Source organism: Sparus aurata, chromosome 2 (assembly GCF_900880675.1).
Source record: "Sparus aurata chromosome 2, fSpaAur1.1, whole genome shotgun sequence".
Lineage (NCBI taxonomy): Eukaryota > Metazoa > Chordata > Actinopteri > Spariformes > Sparidae > Sparus > Sparus aurata.
The window spans coordinates 5,037,302-5,064,119 of record NC_044188.1 but is presented as its reverse complement, the minus strand read 5'-3'; the positions used below and the strand labels follow the sequence as shown (position 1 = coordinate 5,064,119).

Sequence of the window (26,818 nt, the reverse complement as noted above, 5' to 3'; positions counted from 1 at the left end):
GAAACGCTTCCGGCGTTGACCTCCTCTGCCCCCTTCTACCTTCCACTCCCCCCCTTCTGCCCTCAAAGTAAAATCCCTGCTTTGAAGGGCTCAAGTCATCGCGGCCACTCAGTCTGATAGAGGGAGACAGAATGAAAAGTATTTTTGGAAAAGAAAAAAAAAAAAAGGTCTGAGGTTTGGTAACCTGCAACCTGCTGCACACTGGAACATACTTCTTAAAATCAGAGATTGATGTGAAAACATTTCTTTACTTTAACATTTGTTCAACAGAAAACAGACGCTGGAAACGGTTTCAAAGTAGCACGAATTTGAAAAAATGCATCATTTTTCTCTTGAAAGTACAAACAGGATGGGATTAAATTAATCACTAAATGATATCAAGTTACACTAAAACACAAAAAAGCCTGAAATATGCGCCTGAATCTCATTCATCGCACACAAGTCAAGCTGTGGCCGACTGTTCTGATCTTGAAGAGACACATTTATGGGCCACATGTTTGAGAACTCTGTCCAGAACTCTCCTCCTATAAAGTTGATTGAAAGGAAAAGGTCAGGGCCACGGTCCGTCAGCACAGCCACAGATCTGAGATGACTGTACGGTTTATAAAGGCTCTGACAGAATGACACAGTATGTTGAACAGTTTGCTGTGAAGCGTCTGTTCTTTGCTGGTAATAGCCGGTGAAAGTGTGCCCCCTTGTGTTTGAAATAAAAAAAAGCCGCTCTTCCTCACGCTTCCTTTGAAATGACAAATCAAAGCACGGAAAGCAATAAATAATATCTTTTTTTAAGGCCAACCAGCAAATGATCAACATTTGAAATTATCCTCTCTTGTTAATTAATAGCTCCATGTGTAGAAAATCTGCACAGTTCAATAAAAGTCACTTCCTCCTTCCAGATTTTCGCAGACGTCCGATGGTGGAGGAGAAGCTTAGAGCCGACCTCTCACAGAGCGAGAGAGGCGTCTCTGTTTCGGCTTCCACGTCTGCATCTGCTGAGGAGACGGAGACGGACGCAGAGGTCGAGATCTCCAGTGACGCATCGCTTGTGCGTCTGCTGTCGAGCTGTAGGGAAGTCTGTGGAGAGACCGAGCGTGAATCGGCCCCGTTGGCTTGAGCGAGGGGCCCCGCGTGTCCTTCCCGATCCCCCTTTCCAAGTCCCCGCAGGTGGGCCTGGAACGTAGTGGTCTGTTGTTCCACGGAGAGGAAACTCTCCTGCACCTTGTCAAACTGTGAAAGAGAGCGGAGATTTTAGTCCCGGTGTGTTTCTAAACCTATAAACATCGTGCGGCTGTTTGTTTAGCGTACCTGCTCAATGTTGGACTGGAGCAACAGCTCAGGCCAGACTGACTCAGCGCCGCTGCTCACGCTGTTGCTTACGTGAGTGTGACTCCAGGTTAACTCCTGTGGAACAAGGCAGATTTCTGAGTGAGGACAGCTGAAAGTATCAGAAGTCGATTTTTTTAATAGCATGAGGAGAACTTTACCTGCAGAAGTTGTGTGCTGTCCTTCAGATAAGCCTGGCAGCACTGAAGTCTGTTCTTGTAGTCACCCAAGACTGTGAGCAAAGCCTTTAACCAACAACAGAAGAGAGTTTAAAACAACACTCAAGTGTTAATGTCATCACCAAGATTTTCAGAGAAACTTAAAACGAAGAAGACATCTGTTGTTGCTGTAGACCAAACTAACTCTGACTCGATAAAACCTGTCCCACCGCGCTGCAGACAGACCCTCCACACCTGCTCACCTCTGCATCTGCCTGGGCCGAGGCCAGGTCCCTGAGGCCCCGGCTGCCCTCTTTGGTGAGCGTGACTCTGGTGTGCAGCTCCTCCAGCTGAGCCCAGAGGCCACCGAGGCCCTCCAGCATGTCCTTCACGCTGGCTTCAAAATCCCCCTGCACCTGGACGAGTCTACCCAGCGACCTCATCCTATCAGAGAGGAGTGTGTGAAGTTAATCCGTCCGAAGAAGCCAGACGACACGTACGCTGGATGCCGAGCCTCACCTTTGCTGCAGGTAGTTGCAGATGAGCTTCACTTTGTCCGTCAGTATCGAGTGCTGGTCCGCCTCCTCTGGTGTCGCTTCTGACCTGACGTCGGCCTTCTCGAGTGAGCGAGACACTGACTGCAGTGAAAAGGAGTGGACAGAGAGAGTTGTGGGTTTTTTTAGTAGATATTAAAGGTGCAATCTGTAAGAATTTTAGTTTAAAACATTCAAAATGAACTAAAATAATCAACCGACTGTGAAAAAATAAAAATGTTTGATAGTATGTCAAAGTTGCCAATGTTTTCTCTTGCATAGGTTTCTATTCAAGTTAGCATGCCAAGTTGTAAACATCACCAACGCTCCCCCGGTGCTCCGAGCTCCCAGTCAGCTAATACAACAGCTAGCTGCACAGTTAACTGAGCTTAAAAGCTAACGGCAGCTACAGTTAGCGGTTCATCTGGCGATATTCTGCACCCCATTTGTCTGAATTAGACAAGTGGCCAGTTCTTACACGAGGGATGTGCACGACTAGTCAGTTAAACTTATGATATCTATCTTATTACTTTACACATCTAATATTATATACTGACATCATTTTCACTGAAATCTTCCCAGTCAAATGTTGCTTTATGGGAAACGAGCATCACAAGTTACAAATGTCTTGGATGTAGTCTAATATACACATTAAACCATATTGATTAAATTGTGAGTGTTTTTCTGAGTTTTAACTTCTGTTCGAGCATCAGAGAAATTCATCCATACTTTGAAGTAACTCTGCAAAATGTATGCAGCATGTGTCTCCGCAGCACTCACTCCACGTACATAAATACATCCGCCAGAAGTATTCTTCTGTAATTTGTGCGTAATGCTGCCATATAAAAACTTGTGCTGGAATCTGCTTGCTGCTTTTTATGTCCGTCCTCCGCTGACACATCTGCTCTACACATGCAAACATCTGAGGATACATTTTCATACAAATGACAAAACACATTAGAACGATGCTGATTAATCATTGAACCTTAAAAAAATGAAACTATAAACCCCAACGCAGGACGGTTATATAACACATTAGCTTGTACAACAATCATTAAAAGGAGGAATTTGATTTAAACAAGAGAAAGCAGTTTGAAGCGTTGCGAGTGGCCTTTTGATGCTGTAAGGCTTCGTGGTGAGTTTCGCCTGAGGCCGGTGCCAGAAGGAAAGGTCGTGTTCTTGGCCCAGCACGTCAGCACATTTAAGCATTAAGCTCACAGCGAGCTGCAGCTGGTTTCAGACATTAATCTTGGAGATATTTTTGTCATGAAGTGCAGCAAAACCAGATTTTCTGACCTACAGGTGCGGCTTGAATTAAGTCAGAAAAAGAAAGTGTGGGCGAGTTTTTCAGGATTCAACCTCGGGGCACTGTGGACTGTCTGCATCATATCTCTTAGTAATCCTTTATAAATGCTTAAAATATTAAAAAATATGACCAACAGGCTAGCAGAATGAAAAGCTTGGGGTTTTTGAACATTTCCCGTGGAGCTTCATGGAGTGTAGATCTTCAAGACCTCTGAGAACGTTGTGAGCTACTGCAACATCTGCAACACCCACCTCTGTTTTTATTACCATGTGTTTATCTGTTCCCCGCCATGTGATGGTGTACTGTATTTGCTACCTGACGAGGCCAGTTTATTATTATCGTGTGATGTTTGTTATAATTGGAAAAAAAAAAAAAACGATAAATAATAAACCCTGACACATTAAGCGCGGACAGGAAATACACGTGGAGACAAAACATTCAGATTGCTTTCCTCTGACAGTCTTGTTCATTCAGACTGCAGACGACAGCAGCTCAGTGACTCAGTGTGTGTGTGTGTGTGTGTGTGTGTGTGTGTGTGTGTGTGTGTGTGTGTGTGTGTGTGTGTGTGTGTTGCCCGGAGGCTAGAATATCTGTGTACGCCTGAGTGCGAGGTCTGATCTCTGTAATATCACCGACAAAGACTTTACGCTGATCTACATGCAGAGAGCGACTGAAAACACAAGAGATGACAGGTATCGCTGCAGGCTGCTGTGTGTGGTAGAGAGACAGAGAGAGAAAGGGAGGGCAGAGCTGCTTCTTTAAGGTGGTTTCCTCCCTCTTACCTCCAGCCTGGAGAGGAGAGTCTTTATGTGGGGCACGCTGGGGTCCAGCAGGGGCTCCTGGAGCACACACAGCAGCAGGCTGTCGGCCAGGACGAGGGCCAGAGGGAAGACGTGACCCGGGCCCCTCGATGGAGGCGCCCTGGAAAAACGAGGAGATGAGGGTGTGCACATTTTTGTGTAAGATGATATCTAATATTTTACTGTAGTCAAAGGAAGTCTCACCATGAATGAAGGTTATTCCTGCTTTCAGTTATGACTTCCTCCTGCGTCCTCAGCGGAGTCTCCCCCTTGAATTGAAGCAAAGTCGCTGAATAAACATGATGTACGATAAAAAGCACCGAGCAGAGTACAGAGAGATTCAGCTCATGGGGCTGCGTTCACCTGGTTCTGTCCTGGCCGCAGGCAGCACTTCAGGGCACGGACGCAGACTCCCACAGCCATCCACAGCACACACACCCACAGGAGCCTCCAGCACACATCCACCGGTGACAGAGAGGGGTGCAGCGGCGCCTCCACCTGGCAGACCGACCACACGACACCAACCGCAGCTAAACTGTACCAGCCTTGCCTGGGTCGAGGTGTCCTCAGAGTCCTCAGGGTCCGTGACCAAGATGTTTCCTGTGGCTGACCAGCAGCTGCTGTTTGGTTTGAACTGTGACAGAGAGAAACTACTCGGATCTTACACGTAAAGTAAAGGAAGCGATGCAACAGTGTAGAAATACTGCAGTACCGAATGTAAAAGTACTCATTGTGCAGATCGACATCTTACAGAATAATCTATGTGATAATATTGGATTGTTATTATTGATGCGTTAATGTGCAATCACTTTAATGCTGAAGCTGGTTAAGTTTACTTTATATAGTTTGTCTGCTGGATAGCTGGAATTTCCTTTCTAGGTTCAAATATATATAATATATTCATATATAAACACGAGTTCATACAGTTTAATGTGCATAATTCATCCACACTATGTTCACATTTTTGCATCCAGTATTTATGCTTTCTCTCTTCTTTTCGCATTACTTCTATTGCTTCTTTGCAACAACATACAAAACGGTTGACTTGTACAGTATACAGAGTTCAGGTGTATAATCTTATGATGTTGTTTGTGTTCTTTTTATTATATATTAGACACAACTGATGTCTTTCCACGTGCTGCTGCAAAGTACACGTCTCAATATTCACAACTGTATTACTTTTTTTTTTTATCATTCCTCGTCTTTTCTGTTGCAAAAAATAATATCTGACCTCTTTTGGGATAAATGGTCCCTAAGTTTCTTTCCGCTAATTATGATTAAAGTTCGACAGATCATTTTATGACTCTCAAATTGACATTAGATTGAAATCTAGTACATTTTCATCAAGTTACCCATATCACACCTTTTATACATTTTAACAACCTTGCATCTTTGTGATTATTGGAATTTAAACCAAAATTCAAAATACTGTTTCAGGGTTCTAAAAAATGATTTTTCTCTCAACATGCATTCATGATTATGGACCAGCTGGTGCTGTTCAGCTCAGTCAAAGAGGGTGATCCCTGAAGCAGCAGTGAGCTGTACAACTGAGAGTCACTACTTTTAGCACATAAGCAGTAGTTGTGAACCCAGAGGTGTGACATGTTGACAGACATCTGCATAATCGAGCAGAAAAACATTTGCTGTCAACGTAGTCTGAGCAGAGAAAAGTACCGGGGCCATCATTTCACCCGGACCTCTCCTCCCTGCAGCAGCAGGTAATCAGAGCCCGTCTCTCAAACACTGATTCCAATCAGAGGCTCGTTGCTGAATGACACTCAGGTCTACGTACCTCTGTAGTCGTCGCCTCTCAACAGGTTCTCCCTCCCTGTCCTCCTGTACCACCTCCATCCATTGACGAGCCCACTCCCTCACTCCCTGCCCCCTCTCTGTCCTGGTCCTGCGCCCCTCGACCTTTGGGGTAGGAAACTGTCAAACAAGGCATTGGAGCAACACGGACGCAGACATGTTGGCATAAACTGCAGCAGAACGATTACTTAAAACAGCTTACACCTGTTCAATATGTGATTAGCTCGGCAACACGACAGGCTCGTTGAACTGGTCTTACTGGAGGATTGGTTTTATGTGGGTAGTGGCTTTTTCCTTTTCCCACATTCCATCTTACAGGAATGTGTTGAACATACTGATGGCAATTGTGCGGAGGACAAGCCCTGCTCCGCCCAGGAAACAACAGCAAGCCGTCCAACAGTCACGTCTTCTCTCTCTGATTCACAGCGACACACCGACACTGAGCTATTATTAGATGACAGCATGTGAACAACCTGTTGGACTCTCAGTAACATCATCCCAAACAGAAAGAGGCGTACAAGTCCACAACACAGCACTGCTGTCATATGTTATCTATTCCCCTTCTGCAACTACATTGTTGTATGCTTTCTGAAAATATTCTATATAGTTTTTATGTATTCCTTTGTCTCTACATATGTACATATTCTGAATAAATGACTGGTCAGAGGGCAAGTGTGTATGTTACATTATTTGCACATTTTTGCATTATTCAGCTCAAGGGGTGTCGTGTTTCAAATCAATAAAGCTGATGTTGAAAGGTTAACGAATGGAAGCCCGCCTATTTTGAATCATTAATAGATTCTTACACCGTTTTCATTGTGATCGTTTTTTTTAAGAAATGCAGTAGAACTTGTTCCTGGTTTCTGAGGCCATGCGAGACAAACATCCGGAACAAATCGTGCTCCAATTAACCTCCGGGAAATTGTCTGGGCGCCACTCGCTCCTGAGTTCATCTCGTTTATAATGAAGTGAACGGGAAACACAATGCACATATATGAACGAATTTCACTCCTGAACACAGAAATCACCTCCAGTAATAGGAGTCGCCGCACATGATCAAATGTTTTACTTTGCAAGTCGATTGTCAGAGACCAAAATAAATTATGGGCACATTAATAACATTTTTACAAAGGTCTTATTCAGTGCAGTAACTTGTGTCATGGGCAAGTTATTGTACAGGCAGGTGACTGATGAGACATGAGTGATGATATCCCCTGCTGCTTTTTTTCACCCTAAAATATTATACCTCCCTTTAAATATCAATTTCTGATTAGTGTTTAATAAACAGGTGAATACACTGAGAGAAGCTCATATCATGTTCTAATTCTAACACTTGATGTAATAAGGAAAATGTTTCAAACTTTAGTTTATTTGTCATCAGTAAGGCTTTTAAGGAAACTCTTTTTATATTTGGCTTCAAGCTTCTATAATAAAAACACCTGTAAAGGTATCTACACCTGTTCGCTAACCACGAGTGAGCTGCTGACTGCGTTGCTCTCGTTTCAAAAGGAGCCTCAATTTAATTTGATAATTTTTTTTCTTGGAAAACAGAACATTTTATTTGTCAAACTGCTAGCCAGTGCAAACATTCACATAACATCCTCCTCTTGCTGCAGTGATGTACAGGTGTGCTCCAGGACGCAGTGACATCACTGTTGTGTGTGGTTACAGGTGTGCATCTCACCACACCTGGATTCATGACGGACATGACGCCATTCAATCTGATGATGGTGAACTTTTAGACATGTCAAAATTATTTAAGCAAACAGGTTTTAGGTTGTTTCTATGAAAACTAACAATGCATGATCCTTGAAAACCAGATGAAAACACCTTGGAAGCGTTCAGTCGTTGGTTTTACTATAAAAAAAACACAGCTGAGGATGACAAAAACATTTTTTTGAGATATCAGTAAATGAAAACCGATTTCTGAAAGGAAATTAATAGAGGAAAGTCTCATCAGATATCAGCAACAGTAGTTTAACATACAACGGCTGGTGTGCTGGGCAAAAACATAATGTTCTGTTTGGGAGGGACAACCGCGGGATTTTGCTATTTTTTAGGATTTTCAAATATTTTTCAATTCTATATTTCTGTCGAGACTCTATTTACAAATATTATACTTTAAGAAATGTCTGGAACTTTACAAATATCTGCAATCTTTGTAAGAACTGAGCAACAAAACTTACAGTAAACCTTAAAATGATCGCTTTAGTTTCCCCGTCTAACCTGATGTAATGATATCTTCTCCCTGTTTTCAGCTGTTTCAATGAAAATGTCCTTTAAAAACAAAAGTTCCGTTCAGTTGTTGCGTTTTATATTTTCGGTTTAAAAGCATAATTTTGATTTTATCTCTCTACCGACTTTATTTTCTCACTTCACTGAACGTTGTAACACTTTACAGACACATAAAACTGTGCTGGTCATCCATTCGTCTCCATCTTAGCTCTGTATGTACACAAGTCTGTATCCATGTGCGTTTGACTGTGTGTGAGTTCATTCATGTGCGTACAAGCTGCTGAGGTCTACATGCAGGATCAGTCCACCGGTCTGCGCTGCCTTTTCACAGTTCATCACCGAACAGTTCAGGGTTTCGTGATGTGAACTTCACTCGTGCCGCTGCCGTTGGTGGTCGTGGTGATGATGTACTGCGTGGTGGCTTGCTGATTGGTCGGCTGCTGCTCCAGATGTTCGGTGTGGGCCTGGTTTGTGTTCTGGGGAACCGTCTGTTTGGTGTCCAGCTCAGTTTGACCCTCGGAGATAACGTAGTGTGTCTGCAGGACAGGGATGGGAATGCCTTTCTGTCATAAGCCACCAATTTCAATTCAATATTTCCATTTTTCTACAGAAGATTTATTTGTTGTAACAGACAAATCCTGATGCGTTTAAATACAACGCCTGAGTTCTCTCGAGCTTCAGGACATGTTAACCTTTTAGCTGCGGTGTGACGCAGCGCTCACTCACCGTTTTCACCTGGTTGCTGTTGACTCCAGACACAGGTGTGCTCGCCTCAGCTATCACATACTGGGCGTGAGGTAGAGCCATCATCTGGATCTCAGACGCTGCAACAGTCAGAAGATAACATATAATAAGGGAAAAAAAGCCACCAAGTTCAGGGTTCGTACACATTTTTCAAGGTGAAATTCAAGCACTTTTCAAGCACTTTTAAGGGTCATTTTCAAACTTTTCCAGTACCTTATCGCTGGGGTAAAATACATATCTACAGGAATATATATACACTCATGATTTTTTTTTTCACTTTGTATCACAATTATGTACATTGTATTATGCTGTAAACATCTACAATGATGTTTCATAATAGCAAAAACTTTAGAAATTAAAGGAGAACACAAAGTTTTATCCAAAAAAAAGGGAAGCCACTTGGCGTTCTTCAGGCACACTTGCACCGAGACAAGGAGAGACCTGAGAACACCATGTCATTTTCCTTTTTGACATAAACTTTTTTAAGTTGTTCGCTTATTCATCAAAGTTTATTAATACTGAACATGTCATCAGTCCAAATTGCATCAAATTCACCTTCTCCTCAGCCATCCTTCTCTAGGCTGCATTTGTGATGATACACACACTCACACACACACTGATTTTATTTCTCTTTGTACTAAGCAAAATATCCTGTCTGATCCCAATTTTGCAAAGACACAGAGTTATAATGTCAAGCACTTTCAAGCACTTAAACTAAAATCCAAGCACTTTTCAGACCTTGAAAATGCAACATTGGAATTCAAGCACTTTCAAGGATTTCAAGCACCCGTACGAACCCTGCAAGTTTGACAACATCAACATTTGACAAATACATGTAACATATAAACCTTGTCAGGCAGTTATATTATAGAGCCATTTAAACATTAGACGATACAGGCGCGTATGTGTGACTCACAGTAGCCTCTGTAGTTCCAGTTTCCGGGTATGTAAGCGTGCTGCACAGTCCCCTGCTGCTGCTGCTGCTGTTGTTGTTGCTGCTGTTGTTGTTGCTGTTGCTGTTGTTGGGTGCTGCTGGTCTGCAGAGTGTGGCTCTGAGCTAACGTCACAGGGGTCAGCTGGGTGGGGCTCAGCTCCTGACTGGGCTGCTGGGAGCTGGGGCTTAGAGGCTGACCCGTGACCTGCAAGAGAGAAGAGATGGTCACAGTGTTCTCTCTTATGAAGCATCATGGAGCCACAACATGTTATAAAATCATTGTGTGTTATATATTCAGAGTCAGTGTTGTGAGAATTTACCTGGGTGGCACCTTGTCCGGTACCTTGGGGCTCAGAGACCTGGATGTGTTGGACCTGGATGGAGTGCTGGCTGTAGCCATGAGGGTCATGCAGCTGGCTCACATCGACTGTGGGATGCTGGGAATGTGGAGAGGAGGCCTGTGAAACAGAGAAAATAAATACTTGTTACGTGTTCTTAAATTTACCGGAGCTTACCAGAAGACACGTTTTCATAAATGACACTAAGCAAAACAAGCTATACTGAAAACAACTGCAGTTAAAATATAACTATTATCAAAATGAGGTGTGTGTTGCTTGGAAAAAGGAAAACTGATCTCACTGAAATTCTACTTTTCTGTGACTGTGTTGTAGCACTTGTAATGAGATATTTTAACCAGATGTTACACAATATACTAGGTAAGATTTTGAGTTTTTGCAGTGTACTTTAACTATTTTATCTGCGCATGAAAATGTCAAAATGCAGCAGAAAATAAAAGGAAGTTTGCCAAAATGTTAAAACAATGCGTGTTATAGTGGCGGATGGATACTTTAAAACCTTAACCAACTGTGATTGTGTATCAAGATGTTGTTGAGATTGTTTGAGATGATCGTGGATCTTACCGGAGCCACCTGCACCACCTGCAGCTGGATGTGTTGCGGCTGCGACAGGTTGCCTCCTGCCTGAGACACCGGGATGTACTGGATCCTCTGGTAGTCTCCCTGTGCTGTGCGGTAGTCGGTGGTCAGTGTCTGAGAAAGCTCCGTCATGGCCTGAGTCAGCAGATCTGTGGTCTGTGGAGAAAACAGAGCATACAGTTACAGTATCGGCTGTATAAAAGCTGACTTTTCTTTCTTTTTTGCTTCTAGTTTTAGTCTAATTTTCATTCTTATTACAGCTGTTTTTTGTTTATGCAATACTAATCATCATGAATGTTAGAATACCACTGTTTGTGCACAACATGTATATTTGTAACTCTCTCTTACCACTACAGTTTCAGCAGTGGTGCCGTCTGCATTGATGACTGCAGGAGCACTACTGATCACAGCTGTGGTCAGAGGAGTCTGGATGGTGTTGGCAAGTTGGGCGAACTCTGGATGCTTCTTCCTGATGTGCTGAACCATCTTAGTCTGAGATATAAGCACACAGAGAGTTATTAGTTGTGGTTTCAGAGAGAATTGCTGCAAATGTAAAGCTACAGTCCATCTCCAATGTGGAAGAAAAAGTTTCCGCAGCTGCAAACTCACCTTGCTGCTGTACTGTTTGGCACAGTGTGGGCAGCAGACCGGTGCAGAGGCGATGGTGCCAGTCAGCTGAGTGTGTGTGCTCAGCATGGGGTCAGGCTCACCAGGAGCAGCCGGACGCAATTTACGGATACTGGGAGGCAATTCTGCCCCGGGGTGATTCTTCAGTATGTGGGCTTTCCTCTTACTGGCACTCTTATACACCTGCACAGTGATCAGTCCATCAGATCCATTTATCCAGTCATAAACTCTCACACAGGCACGCAGGAATCATTAAACAATACATTATAATGACCACAACAGCTCCTCTCAACACACTGTGCACATGACATGTTGGGAAAAACAAACCTTGTCACAATACTGGCAGAAGTAATCCCTGTTTGGCTTGATAATTGGCAGCGTTAGCTCAGGCACATCATCAATACGCATCTCTGGATGACGCTTGGACAAATGATTGACCTGTAACCAGAAAATAAAGCTGAGTGGACTGGAATACAACAACAACAACAACATACAAACAGAGTCAGCATACAAGAGTTATTGCTCACCAGCATTCCCCTGCGTCTGAATCCCATCATGCACACTCTGCATTTGAACATGAAGCTCTCAAAGTCGGTGGTGGGAACCTTCAGCTTGAGGGTTTTGGAGCGGTGGATCCGATCGGCTTTCTTAGCCTCTCTGTCAGGATTGTGCATGCGCTGCATGTGCTCCCGCAGCTTATCTTTCCTCTTCAAGACACAAAGGGAAAAGTACTGTCACATGAGAGCTCACAAATCTATAAACTGTTATCTCTCAACGCTCCCTCCATTTATCTCACCTTGAATTGTTTGCCACACGTTGAGCACAGGAAGTCCTTGCGGTCAGAGTGGCGCAACATGTGCAAGCGCAGTTTGTCGGGCCGGCAGAAGGCCTTCTCACAATCTGGGCACTGGAAGATCTTCTCTGAATGGAAGCATCGGATATGCTTCTTCACCTAAGGACCAGAGCATTATGCAGTATGAAAAACTGAGTAAATGTTAGAATTTACCATCTTAAACCAGTCTGTTCATAGTGCCAACTGGCTAAATCACTTATGCCCATATGCTGCCCCATCTGGCTACACTTCCTTGCTTGAGCTGAATACATAAATGAACTGTGTGACTGTGAATACGCTCCATTTTTTTGTTTTGGCAATTCGCCGTCGTGTCTTACAAACCCTGTTCTGAAATCGCTGCTTCACCCTGAAAGGAACATTTATTACTGACCTGGATGAAGTCGGTAAATGTCTTCTTGCAGGAAGGACAGGTGAAACAGCCGTCCACAGCGTGCACCCCTACGTGGTCTTTGAGCAGGTCCAGCCTTTCAAAGGTTTCTGGGCACAAGAGACAAGAGTAGGAGCGGTTCTCCGTGTGCACCAACAGATGGTCCTCCAGGGCCGAGTCGCTCATGAAGCTTTTGCTGCAGATGTGGCAGGAGAAGGCGTACGCATCCCGGCCGTGGACCCGCAGGTGCTGATCCAGCTTGTCCTTGTCCCGGAAGGCCTTGCCACAGTGGGTGCATTTAAAAGGACGGAAACTCTTCCTGATGAAAAGGTGCTGCAGCGCCGCGTTCTAACAGGGACAAGAGGAACATTGGAGTTACAGAGAGAAAACCCCAGCAGTGCTTTTGAGACATCTGAAGAGGCTGGCGGATGTGATGGAGTGTGCAGGAGGGGGCATATCCTCAAATGTCACATGAACATTACCACTATGGAAAATGAGGAAAGGAAGCTTTTGAGCTCGTGTTTTTCTGCCATCGACCTACCTGCACATCCACCTTTGAGGGACGCGTGCATTGAGGAAGAGAGACACACTGTTGTAAAGGAAATCATGGCCACTACGACACCAAAGAAAATATCTAAATCACTGCACAATTTCGGTGAACACAGAGTCTCCCGCCTTACCCGTATCCTCTTGGCACGGCGCATGTCCTGAGATGTGAGGTGGCCGTCTGATTGGCTGCTCTGTGCCGGGTCCTCCTTCAGTGGACCTGGCAGGTCGGTGTTGGAAGGCGGCGTGATCGACTCTGGCACCGGTTCCCCTGCAGGAGGTATAAGCTGGCCCTCTGCTTCAGTCACAGGCTCCACCTCCTGCTCCATCTCCACCACCTTCAGCCCATTCTGCGCTCCCTCCGCCTGCTCCTCCAGCGGCTTCTCGGTCAGCTCCAACATCTCCTGATTAAAAAAAGTCATTGGAAGTTGGCAATTAAAAAAAGAATGCTCTTTTAGACTCAAGTCATCTGAGAACATATTTCAAAAACATACTTTCGAGGCCATCTATCACCGGGACACTTTTAATCTTGTGTTGCTCATTTTATTTAATAGAATTCAATATTTTTTACAAACCTCATGAATATTTTTCCACCTAATATTTGCTTCTGTATTATTGCTTTGTCCAGAGATAACTTTATCAATTAATTTTCCATTTATTGGTTCATAGTGAACATAATAATGTGTACGCTATGACTACAAACTAATTATTTCTTTACAGATTAATCGGTCAGTGAACTTTCAGTAAATTATTTGGTGTCCAAAGTGAGAAATTAACATAATATGTCCCTTACTGTTGTCTTGTCCCCACCGCTGTCTCCTGGTGGATCCAAACGTATAAATTTAGGAGGTCGACCCGGTCTTCTTCCTGTCCCAAACCTCCTCCTGCCTCTTCCTCGCCCCCGGCCTCGGGATCTGAGAGAGGAAAGGAACAACGAGCGGGTCATACGAGCTCTAACGTAACAGAAATGACAGAGAAATTATAAAAGGTTTTACCTTGTAACAGAGTTTAACTTGTCGTCATGCATGTTGAGATGCTGCTGCAGTTGTTCAGAGCTCACGAAGCGCCGGTTACACTCATAACAAGGCCAGTTCTTCTCTTGCTCCCGGAGAACTGAGGAAAAAGAGGACCACTACTGTTTTAATAGCTGTTCATGCCGAGATGAGACTCGGTGTTGAGCAAAGTAAGAATTGTGTACAGAGACTCACCTTTTCTCTCTTCTTCTGTAACATCGTGGATCTTCTGGTTGACGAACTCTGCATATGATGCTGCATACCACACCTGCAGAAAGAAGACTACAGATTATTCAGATATCCTTTATTTACTAATCCAGTAAACTCTGGATTGTTTCCATCAGCTCCTCAGAAAAATATCTGATCTTAGATTACTAGATGTTCTACTTTTGAGTAAAGTGATCTGAACTCCCTCATCAGCTGTTTGACGCCGGACAGGTAGCATACAGGACAAATGAGCGAACTGTATACACGATAAACACACCTTGAGCTCTTGTTTGGGTTGGATGTTCTTGATGGTCGTGTAAAATATCTCAGCGCCGTACTGGTAGGCCACCAGGTTCTGCTCCAGGTGGTTCTGAGCAGGCCTCACAAACATCATCCAGTTACAGCTGTCTTCATCAGAAAGGTCCAACCACATGTCGTCAGGCTTCTCTCCAGCTTTCTCTGTATCCAACATGCACAGCTACAACGACAAGCCAAAAAACTGATTAGAGATCAGACTGAGAGGAAACCTTCGACCGCACGTGCGTGTTTCATCCACACAATCACCCCCGGTTCCTACTCGCCCAGCACAGTCCTATAAAACATTTTAATTCACAAAAATGTTCTGTTAATCAAAATCAATCTTCTGGCGGCGTGTAATCCAAGTACGTCACTTTCACGAAACTGTGAATACTTTGTGACAATACCAACATGAGAAGTGAGAAAAAGACAGCTTGATATTGGAGTTACAAGTTGTCCCTTCTACTGGCCAAGAAAATATCCCTTCCTAATTTCAGAATTCAATATTTAACAAACCAGGCAAAGATAGAAGGTTTCAGGTAAAACAGGAGACTTTCTCAATACCAAAGGTGGCAGAAGACAGTCTGTTTGTACATGTACTTTGCAGCTTCACACCAGAATATAAACTGCACAGCTAAACGCAGGTCAATACCAACCAAACAGCAATGGGTCATGCAGAGCAGTGACTTACTTTGAGATGAATGTAGTGTTCCTGCAGTTCACTCTGAGGAACCAGGGGTCCCTCCACAGGACCAAACTGGGTGCGCTTCGGGATGCGTCTCTTGGAGAACACCCCGCCCAGGAAGCGATCGATGTAGAGGACCAGAGGCAGGCTGGCCCGGGCCTTGGACATCACTGGCCGGTTGGGGATGGGGTGCAGAGCGCCGTGCTTGAGACACACAGTGGGGTTGGCACTATTACACTCCTCACACCCTGAGAGGCCACATGAAGAAGAAGAAGAAACCAGTGAAAGAGAATCACCACAGCAGACATAAAAAGTTAATGTGGTCTAACTCTGTTAAGACGACTGAAGACGGCGTCACTTACAGAGGCTGTGAGGGTTGAATGATTCAGGCTCGTGAGGTTCCCAGTCATCCATCTCAGAGTCTTCATCCTCATCTTCATCAGAATCATCTGTGGAGTCTGTGGCCCCCAGGGGACTGGTCGGGGCGTCCCCCATGTCTGCCATGGAGGGGAGCGAGTTGGACACAGACAGCTGCTCCTGTTTGTCATTTCACAAAGTTAAAACTCACTCAACTGTTCGGTTTGTTTCCTATAGATCTCATCTTCAGGCACGGCTAGTTTACATGCAACAAAACTTAAAATAAAGGAAAAATAGACTTGAACTTTACCTGCTGGAATAACAAAATGTCTTGTCAACATTGTGTGAATAATCAGAAAACAATAACATACATTTAGCTATTACAGACAAATACTATTTCCTTGTTTGAAGACGGCACAATTTATGTCTTCTCACCTGGGAAACCGGCTCCAGGATGGCTTGAGGAGCCTCTGCAACATTACTGAGAACATGCAGATTGGCAGCATTCATGTTCTGTCCACTGGGCAGCAAAACTGTGACCTACAAATAGAAGAGCAATATTTTAAGATTCATTAGAATACAAGCTCTTACAGCGCTAAGTAATAACATGACAGTACCTGGTGAACTCACCTGCTGGGTTGTACCATCCTGCTGAATGTAAGCCACTTGTGGCTGATCAGCAAATACAGTCTGAAAAAATAAATACAGTGCTGTGAGCAAATCTCACAGAGCAACATTTTACCTTCTGTATTTATATATTAATTAATATCTACTTTTTACATTTTACACAAGTGAAAATAGATGAAACTCCCACACACGAAGGGGTTGTCACATACAGGTGGTGAAGAATGACTCTCTTTAGCTCCCTCCGCTTCAACACATCACTTTATCTTGCCGAAAAGTCCTTGAACAAAACACATCAAATACATCTGCTCATCAGATCCCCTCTTACCTGAGAGCCATCTGCAGGGTGTATGTAGACCAGTGTATGCTCTGCAGACTCCACAGAGGTATAGGAGTTCCCGTCTGCTGTATAAACCACCTGCTGCTGTCCCCGGTCTGCCTGATCTCCACTGTACACTATCTGGGCCACTGTGCCACCTTCGAAATGCACCTGCAACACACGTGCACAAGACACAAAGCATTATTACACTCTCCAACTGTGACGTAACGCCCATTAATACACCTCTCACTTTAAAAATAAGGGTGTTAACTACCAGCGTGAAAGTAAATGTGTGATTTAAGTGACAAATTTGGGGATTTAGCAGCAAAACGGTTCAGTGGACGGAGGTGAGTTTCACTGTCTGGTGAGTGCATTTGAAAGACAAATTGTGAGATGCTTAAAAGATCTTTAGACTGCATCCCATCTAACTGCTTCTGACTTTAAAGAAAGCACTTCAGGGACGGTTCAGACAGGATGGCAGACCTGTGTGCCGTTGCCTGAATCATTGCCGGCAGCCTGACTCCACACAGCTGAGGGTTCCTGCTTGGTCTCCATGGCAGCGCGGTGCCAGGCCTGTCGCCAACCACGTCACCTATCGCTTCACTCAGGAGACAGACAGGGACGCCTGTAACACACACACACACACACACACACACAGACAAGAGGATGTAGGTGATTTTGATGATAAGCTTGATGCAGCATGGAGATACTAGCTAAGTATATCATGGATGGATGTTGTGGGGTTTGAATTTTGAGATTGCCAGCTCATATATGGTTATCATTTTAAAACACGTGGGTTTTTTTTTATTTTTAAGAAAGGTGTATGTAGTCTGGAGTGATTTTAATAATGGAGCCTAGACTGTCACAGCTGTATCTAAGTCACATTACGTCCTGGGCACGTTTGTAGAGGGGAGAAATCTGCTCTGCTGCAACAATGAGGCACTGCAGCAGCCATTTCTGAGCAAAGTGGCACTCGATTCAACCTCAAGTGCCAGCGGCGACATATGTTTTTTTGGGGGGGAGGTGTGCAGACACAGTTTAGCTAGTCTGACAGGACATGCACACCAAAATAAAGCAGCATGTCAGTCGGCGTACAGAGCGGTCACACAGGACTCTCAGCGGGGGTACGAGGGAAAACGCGCTTAACGTTTGCTCACGAGGCCGCCCGGGAAACGGCGTCTAAATACAACCGCATGTCGGCACAAAAACCACCGTGAAGGATCACGACTTTATAAACTCATTCAGGAATATAGTTGGTATAATCAATAATAAATCAAATTCCCCCCTATTTTAACCCCGCAGGTTCGCAGTCCCAACTGGACTATACCACAAAAACCAGCGCCATAGAAACCCGGGCATTTACTGCACCGCAACATTAGCATTACGGCCATATAGTCCCAATGTAAGGCCGACCTTGGAGCCAAACATAACTTGTGAAGCTTCAGGACGTGGAGCTCATTCTGAGATTTTCAACAACGGTGATTTTGAAGCGGTAAAAGCCCGAATTATTTGGGTAGACCCACCCGTCCCCCCATTCTAGTTGAGCCCAGCCCTTCAAGTCGACTGTGAACAAGGAAGAACAGGCTCCATTTTGGGTGGGACTAACAACAACAACCACATCCGAAGAGACCGAAAGAAAATATATATTTCTTCTGCCGCTCTAAACGCGCTAAAATGACCCACACATTTAATTCGTATTAACAGAAAGACTACCGAGCAGTCGAACTGCACAACTGGCCGCGAAGCAATTCCTAGTTTTCTTACATTTTGTGGAAAGCGTAGAAGTTGTTCTTACCTCAGAATGGTAGCTGCAGAGATGGCTGCATTGCATATATTAACATAATCTGCCTAGCAACACGCGGGAACGTGGCTTATGATTGGTGCTGATCTGCTCGAGAGCAAAATATATTTTATTTTAAAACATTTATCCGGACGAAACATTTTTTCCAAAGTATATACTCTTCTGAATTAATCATGAAGTGTTGAAACAGTTAGCTGTGTTGTCAGTAACGTGTTCATAAACGTGGTTAAAGCTCGGTGAACAATTTTAGGACAGCCAATCAATAAATTTAAACACCGCAGTCGTCCAATTGAATTAAACCTCTTCTACTGCTTCGCTTGTTTATTTATTTATTTATTTATGTATTTATTTATTTACACACACACACACTCATTGGTAGCATTGCTAGCTTTTGCAAACGTTATGCTTTAAAATTGTATTTTTTTCGTTGTTGTCTTTTACAACAATGGCGATTACAAGAGATGATCCTGAATTTAATGTCCAAGATGTAATTAGCATTAAATTAAGCAAGATAGCCGCAATGCATATATGACGGCGCACTAACACTTCCGGTCAATACTTTCAAATTAAATTAAAGCGATTTTATTTAATCTAGGCTAATATATCTTTATTTAAATCTTTTGTATTGATCGCAGTGGGGAATTAGAACTCCATATTCTCTGCTGAGAGTTATATATTATTTAACAGTGTGCCGTGTCATGCTAGCTAAGTGTTGTTTAGCTTTCCCGTTAGCCTAGTATCTACAAAGGCTCCCTGGGTAATCATAACTCTCAACAACAAATGAAGCCCAGCAGCCTTAAGACACTCAAAATAAAACAATGAACAGCGTGGTTACCTGAGCTAGACAGGATATATCTAATATTAAAGTTATAGGGTTTCACCTCCATCATCTTCTATTCCGGTGGATACTTTCAAAATAAAACAGACATATTTGTAGTTACACACTTTGGGCACTAGAGGGCGCTGAACAGTCGTGAAAACACACTACAGCTATGAACTCCACAAAGAAAAGGTGGATTTGTGTCTCTATAAAATGAAATATACAGGATTAAGAACAAAGGAGAGTATGTGATGTTACCTGTGGCAGTCTGGCTGACAATCAGACATCATAATGAAGACAAAAAAAGTCTTAATTTAGAAAAACTCCCTCATGAATCTGGAAGGACCGCTGAACACAGCAATTTGTTTTATATTTTATGATACAGGCGATAATTAGCCTACATATCCTGTAATATCCTTTATACTAATTAAATTGATGGGTTTATGATTTTGTTATACTTCTTACATGATATATGTTCAAGTAAGTTTTGAGGTGAAGAGAAGAAGAAGATTTAGAAGAAAAATCAATTTAGAAATTCAGAAAAAAGAGACTAGAGACTTTATATAATACACTTTTTAAATTAATATTGTGGACACTGTTTTGTACTGCACTTATCACATCATGTTTGTTTACTTGCGTATCAGTGTGTAGTCTTCTGCGTGCATCATTTCTACATGATGCTGTTTTCAATCAGCCATCAGAGAGAAACACAAATGACAATCCAGACAGAAAAGAAATGAGTCGGGAGACAACACAATCAAATTATAAACGGCTGATGGCGTGTGTGTATATGTGTGTGTGTGTCCTTATTAATCCGACCGATTGGACGTAGAAAATTAAGCCTTTGCTCATCACATTGCCTTCAAAGCAAAGAAAGAAATTACTTCCTCTGGATCATTTGCTCGTTATTTCTCCTCGTGAAACACAGAATGTTTTGTGAATGAGAGAGAAGAGAGGCTTAATTCACAAAAATGAGATTTCAAACGAGTTTCTCTCTTCCTGAACGGAAGGTCATTAATTGCAGTCAACTTTAATACCAACTGAACATAAACAGGAGTCAGAAGAGGACAGAAGACACCTCGGGCTGATAACTGAGAACTTTAAGAATAAGGAAACCTCTGAGTGTAGCTCTGTTAAACAAAGCCTTGTGGTCTAAGGGGTGTGTCGCCTATGTTTTATTGTATTTAATTATTTATTACTGGTGTTGTTGCTGTGAACTAATGTCTTCTGTTGTCTGACTGTGGCCCCAGACACAAACAGACTGTCCAAAAGGATAATAAACTAAACTGATCGAAACTTTAAGAGCTGTGTCGGACACGATATCATCCAGAGTGATGCTTTGTTCTGCTCTTCTTTTTCAGATTATTTACTTACAATACCACATTAGAAATTAGAAGTAGAACTCCTGTATTCACAATTGTACTTAAGACATAGTTAAATGTGCTTAGAAGCTTTTCCAGTGTGAGGATTTTCTGCTTTTCCCGTCTTTCAGAAGAAGTCAGCTCTGACTCTTTGACTTATTTTATAAATTATCAATCGACTGAAATAATCAACTGATAATTAGGCTTACATTGGTGTCATTTGATGCCCAAGTTTAATGTATAGCAATGCCTCATCTTTTCTAAGATACATCTAAGTGCAGTTTTGATTCAGGGAGAAATATTGTACCTTTTTTCGCCACTTATTTTACTCAACGGTTATATTTCTTGGTATTCTGCTGATTAAGATTTTAAATAAGATAATAAAGTATGATGCACTGTTATCAAACAGTACATAAAAATGCTATAAAAGCGGATATTTATTCATATAGGAATGCATCAGTGACAATAATCACACATTTAATAAAACTATAATCATGTAACACTCGCATTTTGAACTGACTCGTACGTGTGAGAGAATATTGACAGTTTTAGTATCCTGAAGGACGTGAATACTTCTTCCAGTATATTTGATTTTCCTATTTTATAACTGCTTAAGCATTTTATTGTACATAGTACTTTATTGTTTCTTATTGTTTCTATATGTGACCTTGTATTTTGACTGTGTTTGTACTTATATGTACCTGCTGCTATGATGACCTTATTTCCCCTCTGGGATTAATAAATCTATCTATCTATCTATCTATCTATCTATCTATCTATCTATCTATCTATCTGTCTGTCTGTCTGTCTGTCTGTCTGTCTGTCTGTCTGTCTGTCTGTCTGTCTGTCTGTCTGTCTGTCTGTCTGTCTGTCTGTCTATCTATCTATCTATCTATCTATCTATCTATCTATCTATCTATCTATCTATCTATCTATCCATCCATCCATCCATCCATCTATCTATCCTTCATAATGTAGTTTTTCTCGTATTGGACTGTTTTGTTATGCAACTTTTGAATCGTTACTGGTGCAATTAAAAAGATGGAATTATCAATTTAAATAAAAAAATTACAAGATAAAAATTCAATATAATTTTGACTTTTGGAGTTTTTTCTCATAATTAGAAAATATATATGTTTTTTTTTTTTTCTTTCAATGTTGTTCTTTAATTTAGGTAAACAGACTTCGATAAAAACCGGTGTTTATCACATCGGTATTATCATTATCGATCCGTCCGGTGTTGCGCGGTGTCTCCGGGCTGCTGCTCCTGCAGGCGGCCGCCAGGTGGCGCATCGAGCCGCTCCGTGCGCCCTCCAGAGGCTCAGAGGCTCAGAGGAGGGAGGAGGCAGCAGAGGCAGATCCGCCACAGACCCACAGTCAGTCCACATTTCACAGGAGGCACCGACGCGCCGTCTCCCTCCAACATTTCAGTCGAGCTCGGGTAACAAAACAAGCGGAGCAGCAGCAGCAGCAGCAGGACTCGCGTCTCTGTCCGGGACTCACTCTCACATTTATATCTCTCAGGAGGTTTTATTCTCCAGGACGTTTCTCTCCACACATATATATCTCAGGATATAAGTTATTTACAGTAGCATAAGATCCTGGGAAGATGGGTTCGGTCCCGGCGATATCGGTCCTTATTTTGGGCATTGTGGTTCCAGCGCTGGCCGGATACATTGAGGTATGTAACCCGGAATGTTTCCTGATTTATTCTGAGCCACGTTTAGTCTGACCTGGATCAACACAGCCGTGTTGTTTTCTGATTGTGTCCTCTGTTCATCTGAGACATGTATGAAACGAAAACACTCCTCTTCTTCATGTAAATGTGTATTTTTTTATATCAGGCTTTGACTTCTTCTTTCACACGAGATCTCCCACGAGATTCAGCTGGAGGATTCCACATAAAACATGTTTATTTAATGTTTATATAATGTTTTAAACGTGGCTCAACGAGGCTGTTGTGTTATCAGATGAAGTTAAATATTAATGAGCTTTGCTTCCAGGTTTCAGCTCTTTGTTGAGCTCTGATTTGCAGTTTTGTTGGGTTGTGAGTTGAACAATGTGAGGCTGGAGGTGCTGTGACAAGAATTATAGCAGGGGTTTGCTGCAGAGATCAAATGAAAGACAGCTGTCTCTCTGTCAGGCCTTTTTTTGGGGGACACACACACACACAGGTCCTCCGCAGTGGATCACACACACACTCCACTGTCTGCTCTCACTTTTAGATTTATTATAACGTGTGTGATTGTCTTGACCCAGAGGAGGAAATCCTCCGGTAGTGTCCGGCCTTTCCTGTGTTAACAGGATGGGCCCCTCTCGTTCCAGTCCAGCCCCCTCCTTCGTGTCCTCACTCACATGTCTCTATTATTTCACCCTGTAACACATTTTGTGTCACTATATGATTAATCAGATCCAAATGTGTGCGTTTCCTGAACAAACACACCCACTCCCACACACGTGCACACACACACCCCGGCCCTCACCTACCTGGTGTCCTATTTTCCTGCTGGCTCACCAGTTATTGTGCCTGCACACTGATGCCTGCAGTGTCAGACGTGTGTGTCATCGGATAACAATGCAACCATTTTCAGAGCAAACACTCCCCCCCACCACCACCACCAACACCAACACCCCTCCGTCCAGCCACCCACCCCCTCAGAGGGTAAACACAACTGCTCCTGCTCACTGTTGAATCAACCGTGACAAAACATTTTTAACAAGACGTCTCCTCATGGCGACTCTTTGTGCGCAGTGCAAAGTACCAGGGAATGATTTTTCCTGCATTTGCGACACACACACACACACACACACACACACACACACACACACAAAAACTCGGCCATTTTGAGGCAGTATTGGCTGGCATTGTGGTGTGTGAGGGGAAATAATGGTTATTATGTCCCCCAACAAAAATCTATGCTTGCTGCACTCTCTCCCTACAAAGACCCGTCCTCTCTGCGATGATTGTCTCCTCAGTCAACCTTCCTAACCACGCAGACGGGCTTGATCGATACTGTACAGACTCTCCCGAGATGATTAATGGATGAAATCAATGGATTTTCCTGATCAGTCACCCAGATTAAATTGAGAAATTTATGGTGGCGGCTGTGCGCCTTGACTGTTGGGTGCACGCTGAGGATTCCTGTGGTTTAATCAATGGCTTTTCCTGAAGGACAAAGCTTTTGTCTTTGTTTGATGGCATTTTCATTTGCAGGAAAACATCAAATATGGATATAAATACCTGTCTACAGGAAACGTATGCCTTGAATATACAGCTGCAGGGTAAAATGCAAACATGAACACTTTTTAGTGAGGACGTAGAGAACAATGCAACAAAGAGAAGACCAGAGCTGCAACCAATAAACAATGTGGTCATTTCTGAGAACTGATGAGAGAGGCGTCCCGTGGCCAGGCGACGGTAAACATTGTAGACCTTTAAGCTAAAGTTTGCTAACATGCAACTGTTGACAGGAAATAGAAAACTCGTGTCTCCCGACTCGTTGAACCTTCCGCTTCTGTTTTTTTCCGCTGTTGCAGCACTCTAATTTCCATTTAGTTTACGTCTGCTTCCCCATGAGATCACGCGAGAATCGAACATTGTTGCGTGTTCAGATTTGACGCTGCACCTCTTTCGCTCCTCAGCAACAACCCTGCGAAGTGTGAAGTAGGTCAGACGAACGGTTCTCGAGATATGCAAGTAACAGAGTGACAGATATTCCTGTTTTATAGTTAGATGAGGCATTTTTTTAAAGATATTTCAGCTTCCTAGGTGAATATTTGTTTGGTTTCTGAACTCATCTATGACTTTGAACTGAATATGTTTTAGTTTCAGGACATCATCTTGGGCTTTGGGAAGCTCTGAAACAACTAATCGATTAATCGAGACGGAGCAGTCAACCATGAAAATAATCATTAGCTGCGGCCCCAGAGCAGATTATTCAAATGTTGAAGATTTAAAGCATCGCTGCAGATAAACAGTGTTCGGTTTTCGTCTTCAGCAAACCAAAGCAAAAGACTGCAGACTCAGAAAAGTCCTACAAGCATCTCAGCCAAACATCAATCTGTCTCCTTTTTTCTCAGCCAGGAGAATAATGAAACCAGAGCCGCGCTGCTCCTTCCTGTGTAATTCTCGGTTGTTTGAACCGTGTCAGGGAAAACAACTGCTTTCTGTTGTTTGTCAGTGAAGCGGCCGAGTGTGTGTGCGCTGTGCACACACACTCGGCCCTGCTGATGAGCTCGCGGACACACAGCCGAGGTGGATATTGCTGTGCCGACACGCCGCCTGCGCTCGCTCCTCTGGTGGACCTTGAGCTTGAATTTACGAGCCCGTGAGAGCTCCACGGAGACTCGCTCGCTGTTGGTCGGGGGGGGGGGGGACGGTTTATTCCCTCTCTCCTTCCTCGGTTCCTCGTCTGTTTTGTGATTGTCGAGGTGGCCACGTTGGCCCTTTTGTTTCGCAGTTCCTCCTTTTGTAGCGGTTTGCGATTAACTGGCTGCTTCAGCTGTGCAAACGGTTTTGTTTTGTCAGATACCTGCGAGAGCACCAGATTGTGAGCTTTTGTTTCTTCAGCTGTGTTTTTTTCCCCGCCGTCATCTGAGGCATCTCTGTGTTGTGCGAGGCTTTACAGTCTGCAGTGGCTTCAAAAGAGGGTTAGCCCCAGTGATTTGGTGCTCTTTACTCGCTGCATCTCGCCTTATAATTTACCCCCCCTAAAAAAAAAACACCGGCAGGGTTTTATTTAAATTCCCCTCGCTTGTGTATCCAGGGTGAGCAGCTGTGTGTTTCCTCGGGCTAAGAAATAACGGCACAGGCTGGAACCACACAGCAGGTTTACCCAGAGAATTGCATCACACTGAGGCATTCGCTGATATGGCTCCCACTGGATTAATGGAATACGGAATATCTGGAACAGTTGATGCATTCAGTACATTTTATTCTCTGCTGACTTGAGCAAGAAGAGATTATCGCAGCTCTGACACATAGCGCAAATATGACCGAGCGTTACGTAACACAACATCAGATGTTTTATGCTTGCCGAAAATAATTTAAAAAAACAATGTTCCTCCTCGTGTGTCTGGAAGAAAACACGGCGAGTGCACGAAACCGCCGGGTTAACTCGTCCTGCTGGATCGACTTTGACTTCACGGTGCTCTTGTTTGCAAACACGTGCATGTCAGAGTGACCCTGGAGCAATGGACCGGCTGATCCAATCCACTGAAGTGCAGAAAGGCCGGGAAAAACATAAATTCTGTTCGGCACAACCCGAAGTGCTTCTTTGCAGCAGCTTTTTTTTTTCTCCCCCCCTTATCATCCAAAGTCTGCGTGCGTGCTCGGCCGTGTGTGCTTGTCGGCAAGCATTGATATTATAAAGTGCTCCCTGTGTGCTTCCTTGTGTGTATTTGCTCTGGATATGGGCTGATAGTGAACAATTGCATGCGAGTGAATGGCCCCAGTTGGCTGTGATTGTCGGGGCGGGTGCTATGGAAGCCGTCCGTTAGCAGGGCTGAATGGTTCCCCTATGAGGGCCTTTTGTGAGCCCCTGAATAGCCGGGGACGACCCAAGGTGTCGTTACCATACAGAGGTGATCAAGATACCGAGAAGAGATGAGTGCAGATCGCTGGCGACGTTTCACGCCTGGAAAGAAAAAAGAGCCCAAAACAACAATCGGTGGCACTCGCATGTGATAATGATCTCTCAATGCGTCGTTGTGGGCGGTGGAGCACGGTTAAAGCCGGCTGTAGGAAGCGCCTTCTCTCTCCTCTAAGCCGTGAAGATTGCCCCCTGTTGAACCCCACGCACCGCCACGTCAATCAAGTTGAAGGCGGCGGCATGTGATCCATCAGCCGAGGAATCGAGCTGCACTCGCCCGTGAATTCGTAGATTAGCGCCTAAAACCGTGCTTTCAATTGTTGGGACAGCCCCGTATCCCTGCGAATCCTCTTAGCGACAAGAAACACTTGGTGCTTATAGATCTGCAAAGGGAAAGGTACTAATCCCGGAGCCCTACCCATCTCCATCTGCTCGTACGCTCACTCAGTTTCACTCCCCCCCGGTCGCCCACTCGCTCCGTCAAACCCTCATTTCCGAGCCCTGCAGAGGCAAACTGACTTCAAAGTGGCACGGAGACACAGTGTGAGTCACCTGTGTGTAATTTCAGCGGCG

The 26,818-nt window shown here is 43.8% G+C and overlaps 3 protein-coding genes across 11 annotated transcripts in view; 1 reads left to right on the top strand and 2 right to left on the bottom strand.

The window, feature by feature from the left end:
* Nucleotides 1-228: 228 nt before the first annotated feature.
* LOC115574596 (uncharacterized) lies at nucleotides 229-6,367 on the bottom strand. The gene is made up of 9 exons (XM_030406237.1): nucleotides 5,913-6,367; nucleotides 4,484-4,754; nucleotides 4,325-4,389; nucleotides 4,103-4,241; nucleotides 2,001-2,119; nucleotides 1,745-1,925; nucleotides 1,485-1,568; nucleotides 1,306-1,401; nucleotides 229-1,227 (listed from the first exon to the last, which is right to left on the bottom strand). Exons 1-9 carry the CDS (start codon nucleotides 5,969-5,971, stop codon nucleotides 880-882), a joined length of 1,362 nt encoding a protein of 453 aa, XP_030262097.1. The 5' UTR covers nucleotides 5,972-6,367; the 3' UTR covers nucleotides 229-879.
* Nucleotides 6,368-7,651: 1,284 nt separating this feature from the next.
* prdm10 (PR domain containing 10) lies at nucleotides 7,652-18,563 on the bottom strand. 5 transcript variants are annotated; one of them, XM_030406187.1, is made up of 24 exons: nucleotides 18,468-18,563; nucleotides 17,156-17,297; nucleotides 16,682-16,843; nucleotides 16,360-16,419; nucleotides 16,165-16,269; nucleotides 15,735-15,909; nucleotides 15,379-15,620; nucleotides 14,668-14,868; nucleotides 14,379-14,451; nucleotides 14,166-14,283; nucleotides 13,964-14,084; nucleotides 13,305-13,574; nucleotides 13,166-13,177; nucleotides 12,628-12,972; nucleotides 12,201-12,356; nucleotides 11,932-12,111; nucleotides 11,732-11,842; nucleotides 11,387-11,587; nucleotides 11,126-11,269; nucleotides 10,763-10,933; nucleotides 10,163-10,300; nucleotides 9,825-10,047; nucleotides 8,891-8,988; nucleotides 7,652-8,700 (listed from the first exon to the last, which is right to left on the bottom strand). In XM_030406187.1, exons 2-24 carry the CDS (start codon nucleotides 17,225-17,227, stop codon nucleotides 8,512-8,514), a joined length of 3,567 nt encoding a protein of 1,188 aa, XP_030262047.1. In that variant the 5' UTR covers nucleotides 17,228-17,297; nucleotides 18,468-18,563; the 3' UTR covers nucleotides 7,652-8,511. The 5 variants fall into 5 exon arrangements, with proteins under 5 accessions (XP_030262047.1, XP_030262038.1, XP_030262017.1 ...); XM_030406178.1 differs by lacking the exon at nucleotides 18,468-18,563 and adding an exon at nucleotides 18,437-18,457 and having other exon boundaries at nucleotides 8,341-8,700; XM_030406157.1 differs by lacking the exon at nucleotides 18,468-18,563 and adding an exon at nucleotides 18,196-18,247 and having other exon boundaries at nucleotides 8,341-8,700.
* Nucleotides 18,564-22,004: 3,441 nt separating this feature from the next.
* aplp2 (amyloid beta (A4) precursor-like protein 2) overlaps nucleotides 22,005-26,818 on the top strand; it is a 60,024-nt gene continuing 55,210 nt past the window's right edge. For 3 of the 5 annotated variants that reach the window (XM_030406225.1, XM_030406218.1, XM_030406213.1), the window contains exon 1: nucleotides 22,005-22,335. In XM_030406225.1, the coding sequence (XP_030262085.1) occupies nucleotides 22,264-22,335 (72 nt within the window). In that variant the 5' untranslated portion in view covers nucleotides 22,005-22,263. The remainder of the gene's footprint in view (nucleotides 22,336-26,818) is intronic. The other 2 variants (XM_030406208.1, XM_030406199.1) reach the window with 1 other exon arrangement.

Bases quoted from the DNA above. Each gene is read 5' to 3' on its own strand.
- LOC115574596 (XM_030406237.1), bottom strand. From the start codon at position 5,971: ATGGAGGTGGTACAGGAGGACAGGGAGGGAGAACCTGTTGAGAGGCGA. The intron at 4,755-5,912 runs GTACGTAGACCT...TCTCTGTCACAG, and splicing joins GAGAGGCGACGACTACAGAG to TTCAAACCAAACAGCAGCTG. The intron at 1,926-2,000 runs GTGAGGCTCGGC...CCTCTCTGATAG, and splicing joins TGCAACTACCTGCAGCAAAG to GATGAGGTCGCTGGGTAGAC.
- prdm10 (XM_030406187.1), bottom strand. From the start codon at position 17,227: ATGGAGACCAAGCAGGAACCCTCAGCTGTGTGGAGTCAGGCTGCCGGC. The intron at 14,085-14,165 runs GTAAAACCTTTT...TTCCTCTCTCAG, and splicing joins AAGTTAAACTCTGTTACAAG to ATCCCGAGGCCGGGGGCGAG. The intron at 8,701-8,890 runs GTGAGTGAGCGC...CCTGTCCTGCAG, and splicing joins ACAGCAACCAGGTGAAAACG to ACACACTACGTTATCTCCGA.